Below are 16,738 nucleotides of genomic sequence, written 5' to 3' on the forward strand. Positions count from 1 at the left end.
CCAAAGAACCCAAATGAATTGCCTTAATGAGTCTCCATATATTTTTATTTATTTGCTTTTTCCTTTTCTTTGTTTCTATTTTATTGTGTTTCTATTGATCAACCAATATTTTGATTGTTGATTACAAAATCATTCTCTATTTATTTTGATTTTCAATAACTATGTCATTAATGGAAAGTTATTGAATGTTTTCAATAACTATGTCATTAAATCTATGTACATTATTCTACTATTGTTTTTGTCTGTTATTTGCTCTTTTACAAAATTCTCTTATGTGATTTTAGGAATTTTCATTCATTTTATAAGATAATGTTATTCTTTTCGTATTGTTTTTGATGTAGTTATCATGGATCCTTTTGGATGTACCAAATTTGAGCGCAAGCTTGAAGATGACGAAGTTTGTGGAAATAAAGAAGAATTAGGTTCCCATGCAAATGACCCTATTCAAAGTTTAACCAAGAATGATGTTCTTGAAATGCAATTCAATTCAGAAGAGGATGCCAATGATTTCTATAATCAATATGCTAAAGTTGTGGGATTTAGCATTAGGAAAGACACGCGAACAATGCAGGCAACAAAGGTTCTTAGTAGAAAATGGGTATGCTCAAGGCAAGGCCAAAGAGCAAAGCAACACTTGGCCCGTATTGATCGAAAAAGAGCTGCCAAGGCATTGACTAGAGTTGGTTGTGATGCTCATTTCCACATAAGGTACAATCTGGATGTAGGCAAATACATTGTCACTCACTTTAACATGGAACATAACCATCCATTGGCAACATCACCATGTGTGCCATTTCTTCGGTCGCATAGGTTTGTAAAGATCCCCGACAAAGCTCAAGTAAAGACTTTGCACGATGTTGGTGTCAAGACAAGCCAGATAATGGATTTGTTGGTGCAACAATCTGGGTCTTTCGCGAACGTGGGCTTTATTCCCAAGGATTTGCACAATTATATTCAAGCTGAGCGCAAAGTAGAAATGAAGGATGGTGATGCGGAGTGTGCTTTGGCTTACTTATGTGCAAAAGCTGATGCTGACCCTTACCTTTTTTACAAGTATGACAAGGATCAAGAGAATCGGCTTGACAAATTGTTTTGGGCAGATTCAAGGTCTCGCCTAGACTATGCTGCATTTGGTGACGTGTTGGTCTTCGATACAACTTATAAAATGAATGCATATAACAAACCTTTTGTTATTTTCGCCGGGGTCAATAACCATTTTGAAACCACCATATTTGCATGCAGCTTGCTTGTTGATGAGACAATTGCAACATACACATGGGTTTTGCAGAAGTTGTTAGAGGCCATGGATAACAAAAGACCGGTGTCAGTGTTGACAGATGGGGATATGGCCATGCATGAGGCAATACAAAAAGTCTTCCCGAGTGCCAAGCATCGTCTATGTAATTGGCATATGCACAGAAATGCCAAGCGAAATGTTCGAGTTGATGGATTCGAGGGACATTTCAAGCATCTCGTGGATCTTGATGCGAATGAGGTTGTATTTGAGGAAGCTTGGAGTAAGATGGTTAGAAAATATGGCCTTCAAAATAACAAGTGGGTATCAGGCACCTACAACAACAAAGGCATGCGGGCTCAGTCATATTTGCGTGGTCATTTTTTTGCTGGAATGAAGAGCAGTCAGCGTTGTGAGGGTATGCATGCTTTTTTCAATGAGCGCCTCAAACGAAAACTGAAACTATTCGAATTTGTTAGATGTTTTGACATGGCCCTTTATCGGTTACAGAACAAAGAAGCGGATGCCGAGGCAAAAACTGACAACAGTGATCCTTGTCTTACCACAACACTTCAGCCTCTAGAGAAACATACAGCAACCATCTTTACCAGACGTTTGTTCTTAATGTTCCGTAATGAAATAATTGAGGAAGCATTGTTGATTTTTGATAGAAGGAAAGAGGAGTTCGATCATCGCATATACAAATTTTCAAAGTACACTGAATTTGGTTCCACATGGGAAGTGTCATACCATCCCGCAACTAGCATAATGAAATGTAGTTGCAAAAAGTTTGAGTTCTTTGGACTTCCTTGCAGCCATATGATTTTTGTGATGAAATGTGAACACATGACTGAAATTCCCCCAGGTTGTGTGATGCATCGTTGGACAAAGCAAGCAAGAAAGGTTGGTGAACAACATTGCCAAGCCCAATTCTCTAGCACTCTCACACAGGAGACACGCTTTGGGGTTCTTTGCTCCTTTTTTACTGAAATGTGTTACTATGCCTCACAAACATCTGAAGGATTTGAAGAGGCTAGGAATGCATTTTTCACTATGACATGTCGGATGAAGCAGCTTTGCATGGCCAAGGGAACTAATGTTGATGAAGGAAAAAGTTCACTACCGCCATTTGGGGTTGGGGATCCGAAAGTAGTGAACACGAAGGGGAATACTGCGGGATCCTACATGGCTAAACCTCGAAAGCCAAGGCGATGCCAATGTTGCAGGTATACATTATATTGTGCTTTGTGTCTTAATTTTTTTATTGTGAGGTTGTCTTGGCATTTTTGTTCTCTTTAATGATTGGTGATTTACTTGACAATGTAGGGTCGTCGGCCACACGAGGAGAACTTGCCCCCAAAACGATCATAAAACGGGACAAGTGGGTAGCAATTTGTTTGAGGAATACGATGATTATGATCCAATTGGTACTCCCACCCCTTTTACACCGAAGCGTCCCAGGAATAATATGAGGCCATGTAAGATCCACCCTGTGAAGAGACGACTTTTTGTCACTAATGTGGATACGTCTCCAGTGCAGTTGAGCAAGGATGTTAATGACTTGCATAGTTGTGATGCACAAGTTGTCCAAAATTCAGCGTTCACTGATGCGGATACGTCTCTAGGTGATTACTTTTATGGCATCTTTTCAGTTCAAATTATGTTCATTTTGTTTACATTTGCTTTGCAAATTTTATGTGTGGCTACTTAATTCTAATTTCTTGATATGCCAAGATAGATTTTAGCTAGAGCATTTAGATGTCATAACTGATTATGATGTTTACAACTTGATTATGGAAATAAATAATTTACGAACAGAAAATGACAAAAGAGTGTGTAATGACCAATATATCAAAATTCAATTTGTTATGATTTGAATCATAGATTTCAAGTGAACAAACCTTAACGACAATATAATTTGTTTCTGCAGGTGTTGCTGTGGGTAATAGTTGATATGATCGAGCGGGTGATATTGGAAGCTAAACTAAGATTTTTTTAAAATTTTTTTTTGAGGACTTAAATCTGTTAGTATTTTGTATAAATACTCTTAAATGATGGTTGATGGATATTTGTTTTGCTGTATGGAAGTTCATATTTTGTATGCACACTTCTTTTTTTCCTTGAAGAAAGAATTTTGTAAGGAATTATCATTCACCAAACGAGGTTGTAAGAAATCCTACACTACCTTGCAATAGTAACTTGCTTTTCAATATTGTTGATCTTCCGTCCAGGTTCATCAAAAGACACTTCAAGATGTATATATGTGTGTGGTTTTAATATCGTTGATGGATCAATTCTTTAAGATGTATATATGTGTAAGGTTTTAATATAAATTTTAGACCACAGTTGCACTAGCAAAGGCTATAAAGCCATTTTGTTTAGTGTTTTTGCTCATTTTCGAAGCAAATGCACAACAGCAAGTGCATATAGAAAATTGAAGGTCATTATTCGATCGTTTTTTCCCATAAAATATTCTCTTGAAAATGGCCAAACTGTCATTTGGTATCACACACTGTATTGTTCTAATTTATAGAAGTAGCTACCTCTGCCATTCTTGACAGCAGATTTTGCGAAGTATCTGAATTTACCCTTGATTGGGAATTTGTTAAATGTGTTTTTGTTATCCATATTTTATCTCTTTTACGTTTATTTTAGGTATGGGATACATATAATTATTTTGTGAAGTGATTGAGATAATATAGCCACGGAAAATTAGAGAAGCCTGAATTGTGATATCTTTTTTGGTTCTTGAATTTGTTAAGGAAAGGAAAAAGTTAATTTAAAAAAAAAAATGAGAAGCAAAAATTTCTTACTGGGGTTTGGTTGGGCTGGGTTTAGGGTTGCTAACGAATTGAAATTTATTATTAATATAAGTATTATTATATATTTTAATAATAATTTTATATTTTTTTAATTTTAATAAGTAAATTAATTTAAATTTAATTCATTTTTAAGTTCGAGTTTGAACTTGGCTCGTTTATGTAATTGAGCGAGCTCGAGTTCAACAAATATTTGACGAGCTGAGCTTGAGTTCCATTTTTGAAGCTCGACTAAAACTTGCTCAAGCTCGAGTTCGACTAATTCTTGATAAACGAGCTTAAACATTCAAAATTTTGATTTGGTTCGTTTGCAACCTAGTTGGGTTTCAAGGAAGAATGCATAGGAATTTTTCAAAACATTATTTTTCTTGCATGGTTCCTAGAGAAAAATGAATAGACACAAGCTAAAACACTTTGGTATTGTTTTATTTTAATGTTTTGTATTCTCGAAAATAGAAAAAACGAAAACGGACAACATTTTTTTTTTTTTTTAAAGTATACTTTTTATAAGAAACTTTAATGTTGTTATTTGAATTTTTCAAAACTGTTTTTGCATAATAGTAAAAATGATTAGTTTTATTTTTGAAATCATGAAAAATAAACGCCGCCCAATGTCCTACCCTAACGGTACTATGACGTCACTATGATATTTAGCGACGCTTTTGAAACGCCGTCATAGATATTTATACATCTTAAAAATCCAACCGTTGGGGCTGGGATATAGGGACGTTTAAAAAACGCTGCCATAGCCTTTTCTTTTCTTTTTAATTGTGCTAAGCTTGACATTTAAATATAGCGATAGATATTTATACCTGTCATAAATGATTATTAAGAACTAATAATTGATGTATATTAAATTAATAAATAAACTAAAGCTTGAAAGCAAAATTCATGTTCAAATTAAAAATAAAAAAAAAACAATGCATTGCATACCCAAGAATAGAAACAATTCATGTTCAAATTTTAAATACATCAATTAAAATCAAAGTCGTCTTTGTTCGCTCCCACAACCTTATCCACTATCTTTCCTTCTTTCAGGATCACAAAAGTCGTATAGCCTCTACTTCCTTTTCAATTCACCCCTAGCTCTGAGTTCTGCACAAGGTAGCACACTTGAGAATATAATTTATAACAAAGGTTGAGTTATAAACTCAAAGTTCACGAGTTTAAGAAATGCGATAACGTCATTGATTGTACGAACTTATGAAAAATAAAAAAGAATAGAGCATCACCAGCTTTATATTGCGCGATATCACCAACAATAGGAGCTGAATTATGCTTGTATATCACAAGATCAAGTAACAAGCGAGCCCTATGCAAATAGTCAAACTACATGCCAAAAGTAGTGAGTACGTAAAAACATCACACATTATAAAATTAGTCTTCATAAAACATAAGATACTGATAAGTGGACAGTTGGGTATAAATGTAAGTACCTTGATTACACCCGAAGGCAAAGGTTTCCCTTGCATATATTTGATGACAAAAAGACCACAATCATAGCTATAGGAATGAGTGTAGTTGTAACAATAGAGTCAACGAACTTAGAGATTATAACATTAATGCTTATTTAAAAATCAAGAACGATAATGTAGTGTATTACTTGTTGTCTTGGCGTGGCATGTCTTCCAACCATTGAAATGCAAACGAACTAACATCTTGAACGTAATCTTCTCCATGCGCATATTGAAGCAGCTTATGCAATGATTGTACCTGTTGGTGGTAGGTAGTAAGGTACATAGATCAAGAAACAAAAAAGTGGATACAAGTGGGGTATCATAATGGTCATTCTATTACCAATAATGTAGCTTGATTTTTTCAATCCTCATCGGTGTCAATACATCTGCTGGAGTCGAATAGATAGGCAACCCGTTTTTCCATGTTTACATTCAAGCACAACTAGTGGTTTTCCCTATGGTTGAAGGGCATGTAAATCTAAAAATATAACGTCGAATGTACATGCAAAAAATAAATAAATACATAACATGGATCAAATGTTATTGTGCATGGTAAATTTGGAAATTGGGTAATAGTAGTATTTTATCATGTTACCTCCTCACAAGCATGAAGGGGGCCAGTGTATCTGTAAATTCCAAAATAATCTTCTACTATATCTTTCATTGTGTCATCAGAAGGTTGACACAAAATCTTTTGTTGCATATTCAATTTTAACATATAAATAACTTGTGCCTAAATAAAAAAAGTCTTTAGGTATGGCTAATACTTACCGATACATGGGTCGGAAAGTACCAAACCTTGTGATCCTTATTTGGAAACTTTTTCCTTTGTTTATTTGTCAATTTCACAACAATGAGATTTATAATCTGCAGTGCAAAATATATGAAATTTATGAATAGGCAAAGTAAAGTAACTTAGATAATGGAATGGTAGCAAATAAAATAGGAGAAAGAGAAAAGTCTTACACACGAGGATATCCACTGATATGGTTTCAAGGACCACAATTCCTTCTGCGTGGCAGATTGTGCTTCCACGTAGTGCAGTTTCATCCGTACAAGATATTCCCTAGCACATGGATAACTATGTGAGTTAGAAGGTATAGTACTTCATACATAACAAGTTAAAGGTAGCCAAATTGTACCCTTCTGAAAGAGATTCATCAAATGCATATCGTAGAACGAGACTGTCATAGTCATTTAATGGGTCTGGCAAAGGCACAGATGACTTGTAAAGGTATTGAGAAGAATAGTGCATAAAACAAATCAAGCTTGGTTAGTGTATGTTCATGAAGATGGTTAGTGTATGTTAGCGCAAAATAACCACATATACAAAAGATACTATAATAGTTAGTTCCAAACCTTTGGGATTTCAGGAACAACATTACCCCCAAGTTGATCAAGTAAATTATCAAATAGCTGATACAAGTAAAAGAAAAGTAAGAAACAAACACTATTTGTTACACATATATCAAATATGTTTTGAGACACAATCATTTAGTTTACTTCATCGAGATTGTCATGAATATTATTGTCAACGTTGTTGTCAGTTGACGATGGCTTCAACTGTGGTCTTTTCTTCTTTACATCAAATTTCACAAAAGGTGTACGCAACCACTGACTGGCTTTGCAATTCTGGGTCCCTCGAGTCTGAGGACCACGAACAACACTACATGATGATGACATTGTTACAGCATTCATTTCGACTGCCTTTGTATCGCTCTTTTTTGCGCGCAATCGCCCCTTTTGTGGAATAGAAAGTTGTTCATTATTTAATGCTTTCCCACCAACCAATTTGGCTCGTTTCTTTGCAACTGCCTTTGCATTTGGTGGTGTGAGGATTGGTTTTGTTTTTCTCAAATGCAAAGTTTCCATTGGTTTTTTGTCATTCATATTCCTTATCTCATCCTCATCTACAAACTTCGGGGAATTGGCTGCAACCTTTTCGATACCACTATCATCGAGACCAACCATTTCAATGTCAATTCGATGCTCCTCATGTAGTTTGCTTGGTGGTGTTTTAACATGTCCACCATTAACTGGAATGCGTCGTTCTAACAACTCAAGAATTTGACCAACTTGGTTCTCCATTTTGACCAGTTGCTGCTCCGCAAGTAGTTTGCTTGGTGGTGTTTTAACTTGTTCTCCATCAACTGGCATGTGTTTTTCTAACAACACAAGAATTTTTTCAACTTGATTCTCCACTTTGGTTAGACGTTTCTCATCCTCATCTTGCCTTGTGTCCTTGTGGCCTTGGACCAAAAGGGCATGAATTTCAATGACTTGTTTCTCAACTTTAGCCAATCGGGAGTCATCATTCTTGTCAATTCTTCCCTGGCTAAGAGTTACTGCATTGGACTTTTCACCAATGTTAGGCAAAGCCACCTATTCACAGATATACAATAACTTGTTAATGTCACAGGTGTAATGTAAATTGAGCTATAATTATAAAAAGTCATGTTTTGTAAATATTTACCTCAACATTTAAATATCCTCCCAAATCTTTAATTTGATTCAAACCCTGCTTAATTTCTGAATTGCCCCAATAGAATAAGCGAGGAATGAAGTTGGAAGTAGCCACCAACTCCCTTTTGCGAGCAAATTGTTCCAAGTAATAACTACATGGGAAAAAAAAAATAAAAAAAAAGAAGTCATTTTAATGTGTGTTAGACAATATACAATAAAAAATAATAGATGAAATAATTACACATCAAGGGGAAGTACCATTAGAAGAAGCAAACAGCCGCACATAGCAGACCGCTCTTTGACCTTGGCAATAGCAATGCAGTCGACAAGAAAATCAAGGGTGTGCTTTGCCCAATTGAATTGGCTGATGGACTCAACATTTTTAACCATTTTAATGAATGATTGGTGTACGCCTGCCTTTGTGGTGGGGCACAAGATATAGCGATTCCGGTTGTCCCTTTACTATTCTGTTGTGTTCCGGACTGGGTTCCGTGAAGTTGGTAGTTGTATCCATCTTGTTGTCGTCCTTTAATTCCACTTGATTGAGTTTTAGGATGTTTTGGGCAGGGTTGTTACAGGTTGGTTAGGTCTTGGTTTCAATTCCTTGCTGCCCAGTTTTTAGGCGGTCCGCTCGAGCGGGTCTTCTTGCGCTCGAGCGGGGATTGCACGCTCCCAGTTTTTCGTGTCCCTGCAAAACTTTTGCATGTGTGATTTTTACGCTCGAGCGGTGGTGCTCGAGCGGGTACTTTAGCGCTCGAGCGGGTAGTACCTTTTCGGTGTGAGTTCTGGGAGGGGGAAATCTACGCTCGAGCGGACTGGTTTTTGCGCTCGAGCGAATGTGCTTTATTCTTGTGTCTTGGCGCTCGAGCGGGTCTTCTTGCGCTCGAGCGGACCTAGTTTTTGTTCTTGACGCTCGAGCGTTGTGTTTTCCACTCGAGCAGGAGTGTCGTATATCAGTTGACTGTGAGGCAGTTTTAAATCACTTTTTCACATCCTTTCTCTCTCTTACTTTTCCGAAAAGGCCATTTGAGAGCCTCTCTCTCTAAAACCTTGCCTTCTCTCTAGATATTGACCTAGCTAGGGTGTTTTCCTCACCTTTGGCCTTTACAAAAAGGTTGTTGATCGTCGAGGGCTATCTTTTGATCCGAGAAACTCATGGTTTGGAGCAACTTCGTTTTCACCATCTTCCTCGTTGGGTCTCATCTTCTGAGGTAGGGATTCCTACTCACTCTTATGGGTTTTAACCTAGATTTTGAGCCTATTGTTTAAATGGTTGATTTTGGGACTTAGGGTTTCAAAATGTGTTAAAGGGGGTTTTATGATTTTGGGCTCATAATATGTATTTTGGGTTTCAAAATGATGATATTGTTGTTGGTTGGTGATATTGGAACCTTTGAGTTAATATCGAGAGTTGGGGGTAAAACCCCTAATTTGTTGTTTAAAATTAATTGGTATAATTGATTTGGGAAAATTGTGAACTTATGGAATTGAGTTGGAAATAATGAAATTGGCTCATTATGTTGTGAAATGATGGAGTTGGATTTATAAATCACTCATTTTTGAAAACATTGATATTTTATCTGTTGGAGCTTTTATTATCTGTTTAGAAATAATTGCTTGGGCTACCGGTGGAGGGTAGTTTTGATTGTTGTAGACAATGCATGATGATTAGGCAAACTAAAACTAATCAATTGGATATGTCATAGAGTATGACGGTTGACAGAATACATTAACGTTATGTATTGATTGATTGTGTATATGACCTTTGTGTATATATGCATTGTGTGTGTATGGGAGGAGATAGGGGGTGTACTCCACGGTTTAGGGGAAGATAGTGGATGGACCTCTAAACCGGATGTTGTTTGGGAGGAGATAGGGGATGGACTCCACTGATACAGCTCATATGCTTGTCAGATAATGTGTTGATACAGCTCATATGCTTGTCATTGGAAGTGTTGATACAGCTTATATGCTTGTCATTGGAAGTGTTGATATAACTAATATGCATATCTGTTGAAATGTGGGTACAGCTTGTATGCTTACCTGTTGAGATGTTGATACAACTAGTATGTTTATCTATTGTGATAATGAGAAATGTTTAATATAAGTCACTGTCTCATATAAGTAGCTGGCCAGGTTCTAAGCCATTGATGTAAATTGTGAAATTGATAAGAAATGGAAACTGAAATGAAACATGAACGTAGTGGTCATGAGATGGAAATGGGTTATGAATTGGTTTATGAAAATTGAACATTTATCAATTCCTAATGTCTTAATTATTGCTCATGCTGTGTTTAGCATATCTCTACTGGGCGTTGGCTCACCCTTTATGGGACATTATTTTCAGGTACAGGTAGTATGCCACCTCCAAGGACATAGCTTGGGAGGCTAGAGGCGGACAGACTTTTGTTGTCTTATTTCCTTTTGATGTATTACATGTAAATCCAAGCCAAGGGCTTAATATGTAATTGAGTTAGTACTCTTTTTTTGTAATCAAGTGTTAACTTGGAAAGCTGTAAGCCCGTAGGGCATTTGCTTTTGTTGTTAACATGTAATACTTTTGTAAAGAAATACTCAGATGAATTGAAGAATGTGGATCTTATATAGATAAATGTATGTTTGTATTGATGGGTTTAATGTTACTATTTCGAGGGCGTTACACAAGAGGGCTCCAATGATGTATAAGACAAATTTCCTTTTAAATTTAGTTCCAGCATCTTTTGTTTTAAGCAGATAAGATTTCAAAGATGTGAATGGAACAAATTTATTCTTCATCGCAAGTTCATCACATAGATTTGTAATTTCATCTACGGACTCTGTTAACTTCACAGGTAGACCATTGGAAGGTAATCCCATCAACTCATGAACATCTTCTACGGTGAGAAGCATTCGAAGACCGTGGACATTCAATGAATGAGTTGAAGGATCAAAGTTCTGAACTAACCAATGACACAAGTCATGATCTATGTGCGTGCACCTAAGGCTTAGGATGCCATGAAACCCCATATCACTCACTGCTTGTTGTTGTGCTTTGTCCAACCTTCTAATAATCTTACAAATTGATGTAAGCTCAATCCGGGTTTGAATTTTTACTTTTGGAGGCTTTTGTTGGACCACAGTTTTTAATTGGGCATATTGTTCAGATTGCAGCTTTCCCATTTGTATATACTTATTTTTTTCTTCTTCAGGAAGTTGATTCCATTTGTCCCCAATATCCTACATTACATGCATAAAATCATATGAACAATTGCATACAAGCTTACAAGTACAAAAGGAATACTACAAACAACAAGAATACGTTGCACTTACCTTCACGTCTACTTTCATTTGGGTTTTTTTTAACTCCATTGATTGTTCTTGGCTATAAACATATGAAAATGAATATAAGAATTCGTATAATGGAAAATATATAACTACATACAAATAGATATTAACGAAATACCAAAAGAAAATGAATGGAGTGATCGGGTGCTTTGGAGGATCAGTCGGCTTATCCATTAGGCTTCAATCAGAATTCCTTGTAAAGAAAGACAAGAAAAATAAACTCATAATATCTTTGATTAGGAAAAAAAACAAACAAACAAAAATGTTAAAGGTTATAGTACATTCATCAAATGCACGACATGCACACATGAATGGATTTGTTTTATAATAATGTAGTTAACAAAGACTATGTTTCCAATGTAAAAAGGAAAGACACTAAAAAAAATTCTAATCATAAACAAAAAATGATACCCCAGTAGCTTAGGTCACATTACCATAAAAAATAGATTAAAGAAGTTAATTTTTTTGGACAAAATTTGTAATTTGGTAAGGAAATTTTTTTGTCGCAAAAAGGAACCAAATATTTTGGCACCATACGAATTGATAATAAAAACGACATTGTTTTTTATTTTATTTTTGGGACTATTGTAGAAAAAAATAAAAAACGATGTCATGGTTATGTATAGCTCCTTTGCTCCTTCAAGTCTCACTTTAGGTGTACAGTCAGAAGGTTGAATATCTTTATTAACTGGTTTTACTTGCTTTGGTTTTAGCTAAGTTTTGGTTCACTTTCCCATATTTTATCTTGCTAATTTTTTTTTTTATTCTCTGTATGGGTTTGGGGATGGCTTGAACCACATAAAGCACTTGAAAATTATAAATGTTTAGGGAAGCAATTTGTTTTTTAGAATACAAAATACAAGAAATTAGAAAACAGGAGAATGATTTGATACAGTTGTATTCAGTAATATACATACACTAACTAAAGATTTGATGCACTAAGGACCCTTGCATACTGCTATACCCACTGCCACTCACAATTGAATCTTGGGTTATGAATAGAGCTTCTCTTGTATTAATGCTATGCTTATTATTTGATTTTATTATTTATATTTATTCTGTCATTGATACTGTAGATTCATAATAAATAATACTAATATATGAGCACTACTACAAAATTGGTTAAAGGTCACAATTTTTAACTTTGACCTTATACTTTTAGTCTTAGTTTTTTTTTTAATACAAAAACTGTGATGAATGAGGGTGTGACTGTACAAGTTATATCATAAATATTTTGCTTTTTAATTTGGCCATCACGCATACTATATAATTTAAATATATTGAAGCATAGAGGACCTTGTAGGAAAAAATATGTACCTGTCGAAGAAGTAGTTCAGCAACAACACAATCAGCAAACCAGAAGTCAATAGCTGTAGTGTACTCCGTCGATCGAAATATAAGCACAGATGTAAGAGGTATTGGCCTCTCTTTTACCTGCCGAAAATAAGGAATGAAGCATTTCAACCAAAACACAAAACTAAGGGAGAGGGGAAAAAATTAAAAGACATAAACCAACGTGTCAAAACTTTAAAAATTCCAAAATGAAGTTGTTATTTGTAAAAGAGTTAATGAGGTGGTGGGAAAATAGCATATATGAAAGGGCATCATTAGTGATGAAAAAATGTAAAATAATTATAATTACACATGAGGGTTTATAGAACTCTAATAAGTATATAGCATATTAATTAGGATACATGTTAGAGTGTAAATCCTTTGGAAATTAGGCCAAATATTATAATTTGCATATGGTACACATCTCAAAAGGGGTGTAGTAGCATGACCATACATACCACACATAAACCCATATAAACTCTAGTTTGGAATGAATCAATAAATCAAAGACCCCAGAAACAGAAGAACAATAATTTTTTAAAGGCATTTTTCTGTTTCATGTATCTTCATGCTTTTGTAGAAAAAACAATAAACAACAAAGAAGGGGGGGGGGGAGAAAAGAAAAAGAAAAATAATAAGTAAATTAATAATTTAGTGTCTTTGAAGTTTGAGGGTTTTGAGTGAAAATAGGTTTTTCTCGAATCAAGTAATTTTGATTTTTTTTTTATTATTTACTGGAAAATCAAGATGTGTGTATTTGCTAGTTCGATATGCGGTCAGATGTGTTATTTGACATGAATGTTGGAGGTAATCCTATCATCACTCTATTTCAATCTAGATGATTTTTTATTTTTTTTATATTTTCTTTATTAATTTGCTTGTGTTTATCATTGCTTGTGTTTATCATTGTTACTTACCTTCTATTGAAGCAAAAAAAAAAAAAAAAAAAAAAAAAAAAAAAAAAAAAAAAAAAGAAAAAGAAAAAGAAAAAGAAGCCAAGGATGGTTGCTAATCCTGCTAGAAAGAGTGGGAGTAACTAAGTTGGAAGTGGGAGGGGTTTATTGAAGGTCATTATCTTTTGTTGTGCTTTTTGTTGCTCTTTCGTCCCTTATGGTCACCTTGGAGGATTAAGCTATCTCTCTCTCTCTCTTTACTTGGGTGATAAAAAAAAATAAATTAGACCATGTAATGCCAAAGGGATGGCAATGAGGGGAAGTAATGAAGGCGACGGTGGTGGTGGTGGCAATGATGGGTTGACTAGGGATTTCTTACGTCTTAGAACAATCTCTCCTAGGGGGTTTCCAAACATGGCTGGGCTTGATCATATGATAGTAGTTATGACTAATATGTATTGGCTATAATATAAAATCATATAAGTTCATAACTAAATGTATGGTACATCTAAATGTACCATAGCATCTATCTTTTTAACTATAAAGCAATCCCAAAATATTTTCCAACATGTACTTTAAAGTTTACATTAGCAGAAAAAACAAATGAAATATAATAAACTAAAATATAAGAAGAGAGGGGTTTTGGTATCATAAAATGTAAAAGAAAATGGGTCATATTGCTTATACAAACGAGTTGTAACATGACTAATTTGAAAGGGGAAAAAAAACATTATTTAATTGGGTGCCTAATTGTTAAAGAAAGCTACTTTAGAAGTATCTTAAATTCTAATAATATAATCTAAACAAATCTACCCTTATCGTACCATGTTTCCGATCCCTTTCCACGTACAAGTAGATTAGTGGTTTGCTAATTTTTTTGACGGATTTTGTTGTTTGTTGTTGAAGTTTTAGTAGATTTTCTTGTTTGGTCCTTTGTTGTTTTTTTTTTTTTATTGTTCTATATGATGCTAACATTTATTTCAATGTAATTGCTTTATAACTTTTCTCAATATATATATATATATAAATTCAAGAGAAAAAAATAAAAAAAAAAACTCATGTATAAATAAAATAGAAAAAATCAATCAACCCAAAGCCTCTTAATTCAGCCCCCAAAATTATAAATACAATCAATCGTGCAATTACTACTTTTTTTCACCTACTAGCAACTACATGATTGCATTATCACCAATCAATTCAAATCTCACATCTTTTACCTTCATGGCAATACCAATGAATGACCCACCTTGAGAAAGTGATCAGTCCAAAGATAGAACTGAAACCTCCTCAAACCACCTGTCAAGAGGGACTTGCTGCTAGCTTCTGCTAGGGCTTGAGTCCATTTCATTCCATTACATTTGGGTTGGAAAACTTTTGGTGCATCAGCCAATTTAATTATCTACTAGGCTTGTTAACTCACCCCTTCCTTTTTAGGAAATAAACGAGGGGACCGCATTGAGCTACGTTGGGAGGTGGAGTCCTCCTTACACTCACTAGTTGTAATTGGTTATAATTGTAATAATGTGATGAAATTTTGTAATAATGGCATTGCAAAAGGGGAAGGAGAGGGTTGGGTTATCTGAGGGATAGAAGTCGCTGCGCTGCAAGAAAGGAAAAAATGGTGGGTCAACATTGGGAAGAAGGAAACAGGGTAATTGTAGTGGTACCGAGCGGAGATGGAAGTGGTGGTGGCGGATGGATCAATAACCATGTTCCCCTTTCACCTATTCTCTTAATATAGCTCCCTCATTGCCTGTTTGCCCATCAAAAACCGCGCTTCTGCTTGTTAATGTTTCAGAATTACTTGTAAAAAATAGCTTCTGAATTAGGGAAATGGATTCAATCATGGATTATAGAGGGTCTAGAAGCCAGCAACTTTAAAATGGATACAAAATGAGTTCAAACTGTGATATGTTTAGATTAATGTACAATATTGTTTGCAAAAGCAGACTTGGAAAAGTCGATCTATAAAGTATCCTCTGGTAGATGATAACCAACAAATTGGCTGTAGTTTACTTTTTCGAAATAACAGAATTGTTCTTCAACTTTTCTATTGCTGATCATCATGACATTAATATGTGGTAGTCTAGATGCAGGACAGCTAATGATGGCAGTGAAACCGCAAGAACCAGGAGCAGGAAACGAAAAAGATCACGTAAGCAAGGCAAAAAGCTGTAAGTGACAAATGATTAACAGTTCTTGGCATGTCAAAAGAGCATTAATTAAATGGTGGTTTTCTTATTAGCTGATAGCTAAGTGAGTGCATTAAGTTTACAGACAAATTGCAGGATAAGCTGAGTCAACGGCAAGTTGGCTTTTTTTAGGTAGGGAACATTCCTACTTTTCCTAAATGTTGACTAGATTTTATTTTTCTTTTTGGTTTCCTCTGGGAAGTTTATAGTTTCGACATTTATATACCTTCATGGAAATGTTTAAAGATAGAATTGATGTCTCTTTGTTTATTGTGTCTGTGGTTAGTGTATTTCCCTTTCTGTTGAGTTGGTTTGGACACAAGAAAAAATAAATGTTAAAGAAGAAGAGCTAGGGGAAGGAAATTACTTTTCTGTTCTGAATATATATTTCTGAGTCGCTGTTTCACCAAGTTTGTGATGAAATATAGGAAATTCCAAGTATTTTTTTAGTAACATGATATTCAGAAAACATAAGCCAAACCCAGAAATTATGCTTATCAAAAGAAGAAGATAAGTTATTGATTGATAATCTCAGACTAACATAACATCTTAAATAACATGTGTATGTAAATATAGAAATTTGTATATCTATTGATATTCATCTATCAAGAACTGAAAATACATATATATATATATATATATAATTAATGAAAGTGAAAACACACAGGAACAAGAAATCAAGAATTCTGCAGAAAACTACAAGAAGTAGAGTCATGAATATTCAAAGGGAAAAAAATCAGTAAATGTATGATAGATTGATTCCAGAATTTACAGAGCTTGTAAAATTCCCAAACCCATAAATTATTCAGTGATAATCTCATACTAACAATGTATATGTAGAGAATTGTATATATATATATGAATTGAAATTCACCCATCAAGAACTTTCAAAAATAAGGAAATAGAAAAATATTCAAGAACAAGAAATCAAAAATTCTGCAGCAAACATCAGAAATCAAGAACAGAGATGCTAAGAAAATTATTCAATAATTGAATTCGGTAATACAAAGGTGTCAAGAAACAT

General features: G+C 34.7%; 1 protein-coding gene across 1 annotated transcript; it reads left to right on the top strand.

The window, feature by feature from the left end:
- Positions 1-346: 346 nt before the first annotated feature.
- Positions 347-1,869, top strand: LOC145813251 (protein FAR1-RELATED SEQUENCE 5-like). Its single transcript, XM_082908534.1, has 2 exons — positions 347-1,652; positions 1,811-1,869. The coding sequence occupies exons 1-2, from the start codon at positions 347-349 to the stop codon at positions 1,867-1,869; spliced, it is 1,365 nt and encodes a 454-aa protein (XP_082764660.1).
- Positions 1,870-16,738: the final 14,869 nt, after the last annotated feature.

This window comes from Camellia sinensis, chromosome 15 (genome assembly GCF_055761805.1).
Source record: "Camellia sinensis isolate YWXY chromosome 15, ASM5576180v1, whole genome shotgun sequence".
NCBI classification, from domain to species: domain Eukaryota; kingdom Viridiplantae; phylum Streptophyta; class Magnoliopsida; order Ericales; family Theaceae; genus Camellia; species Camellia sinensis.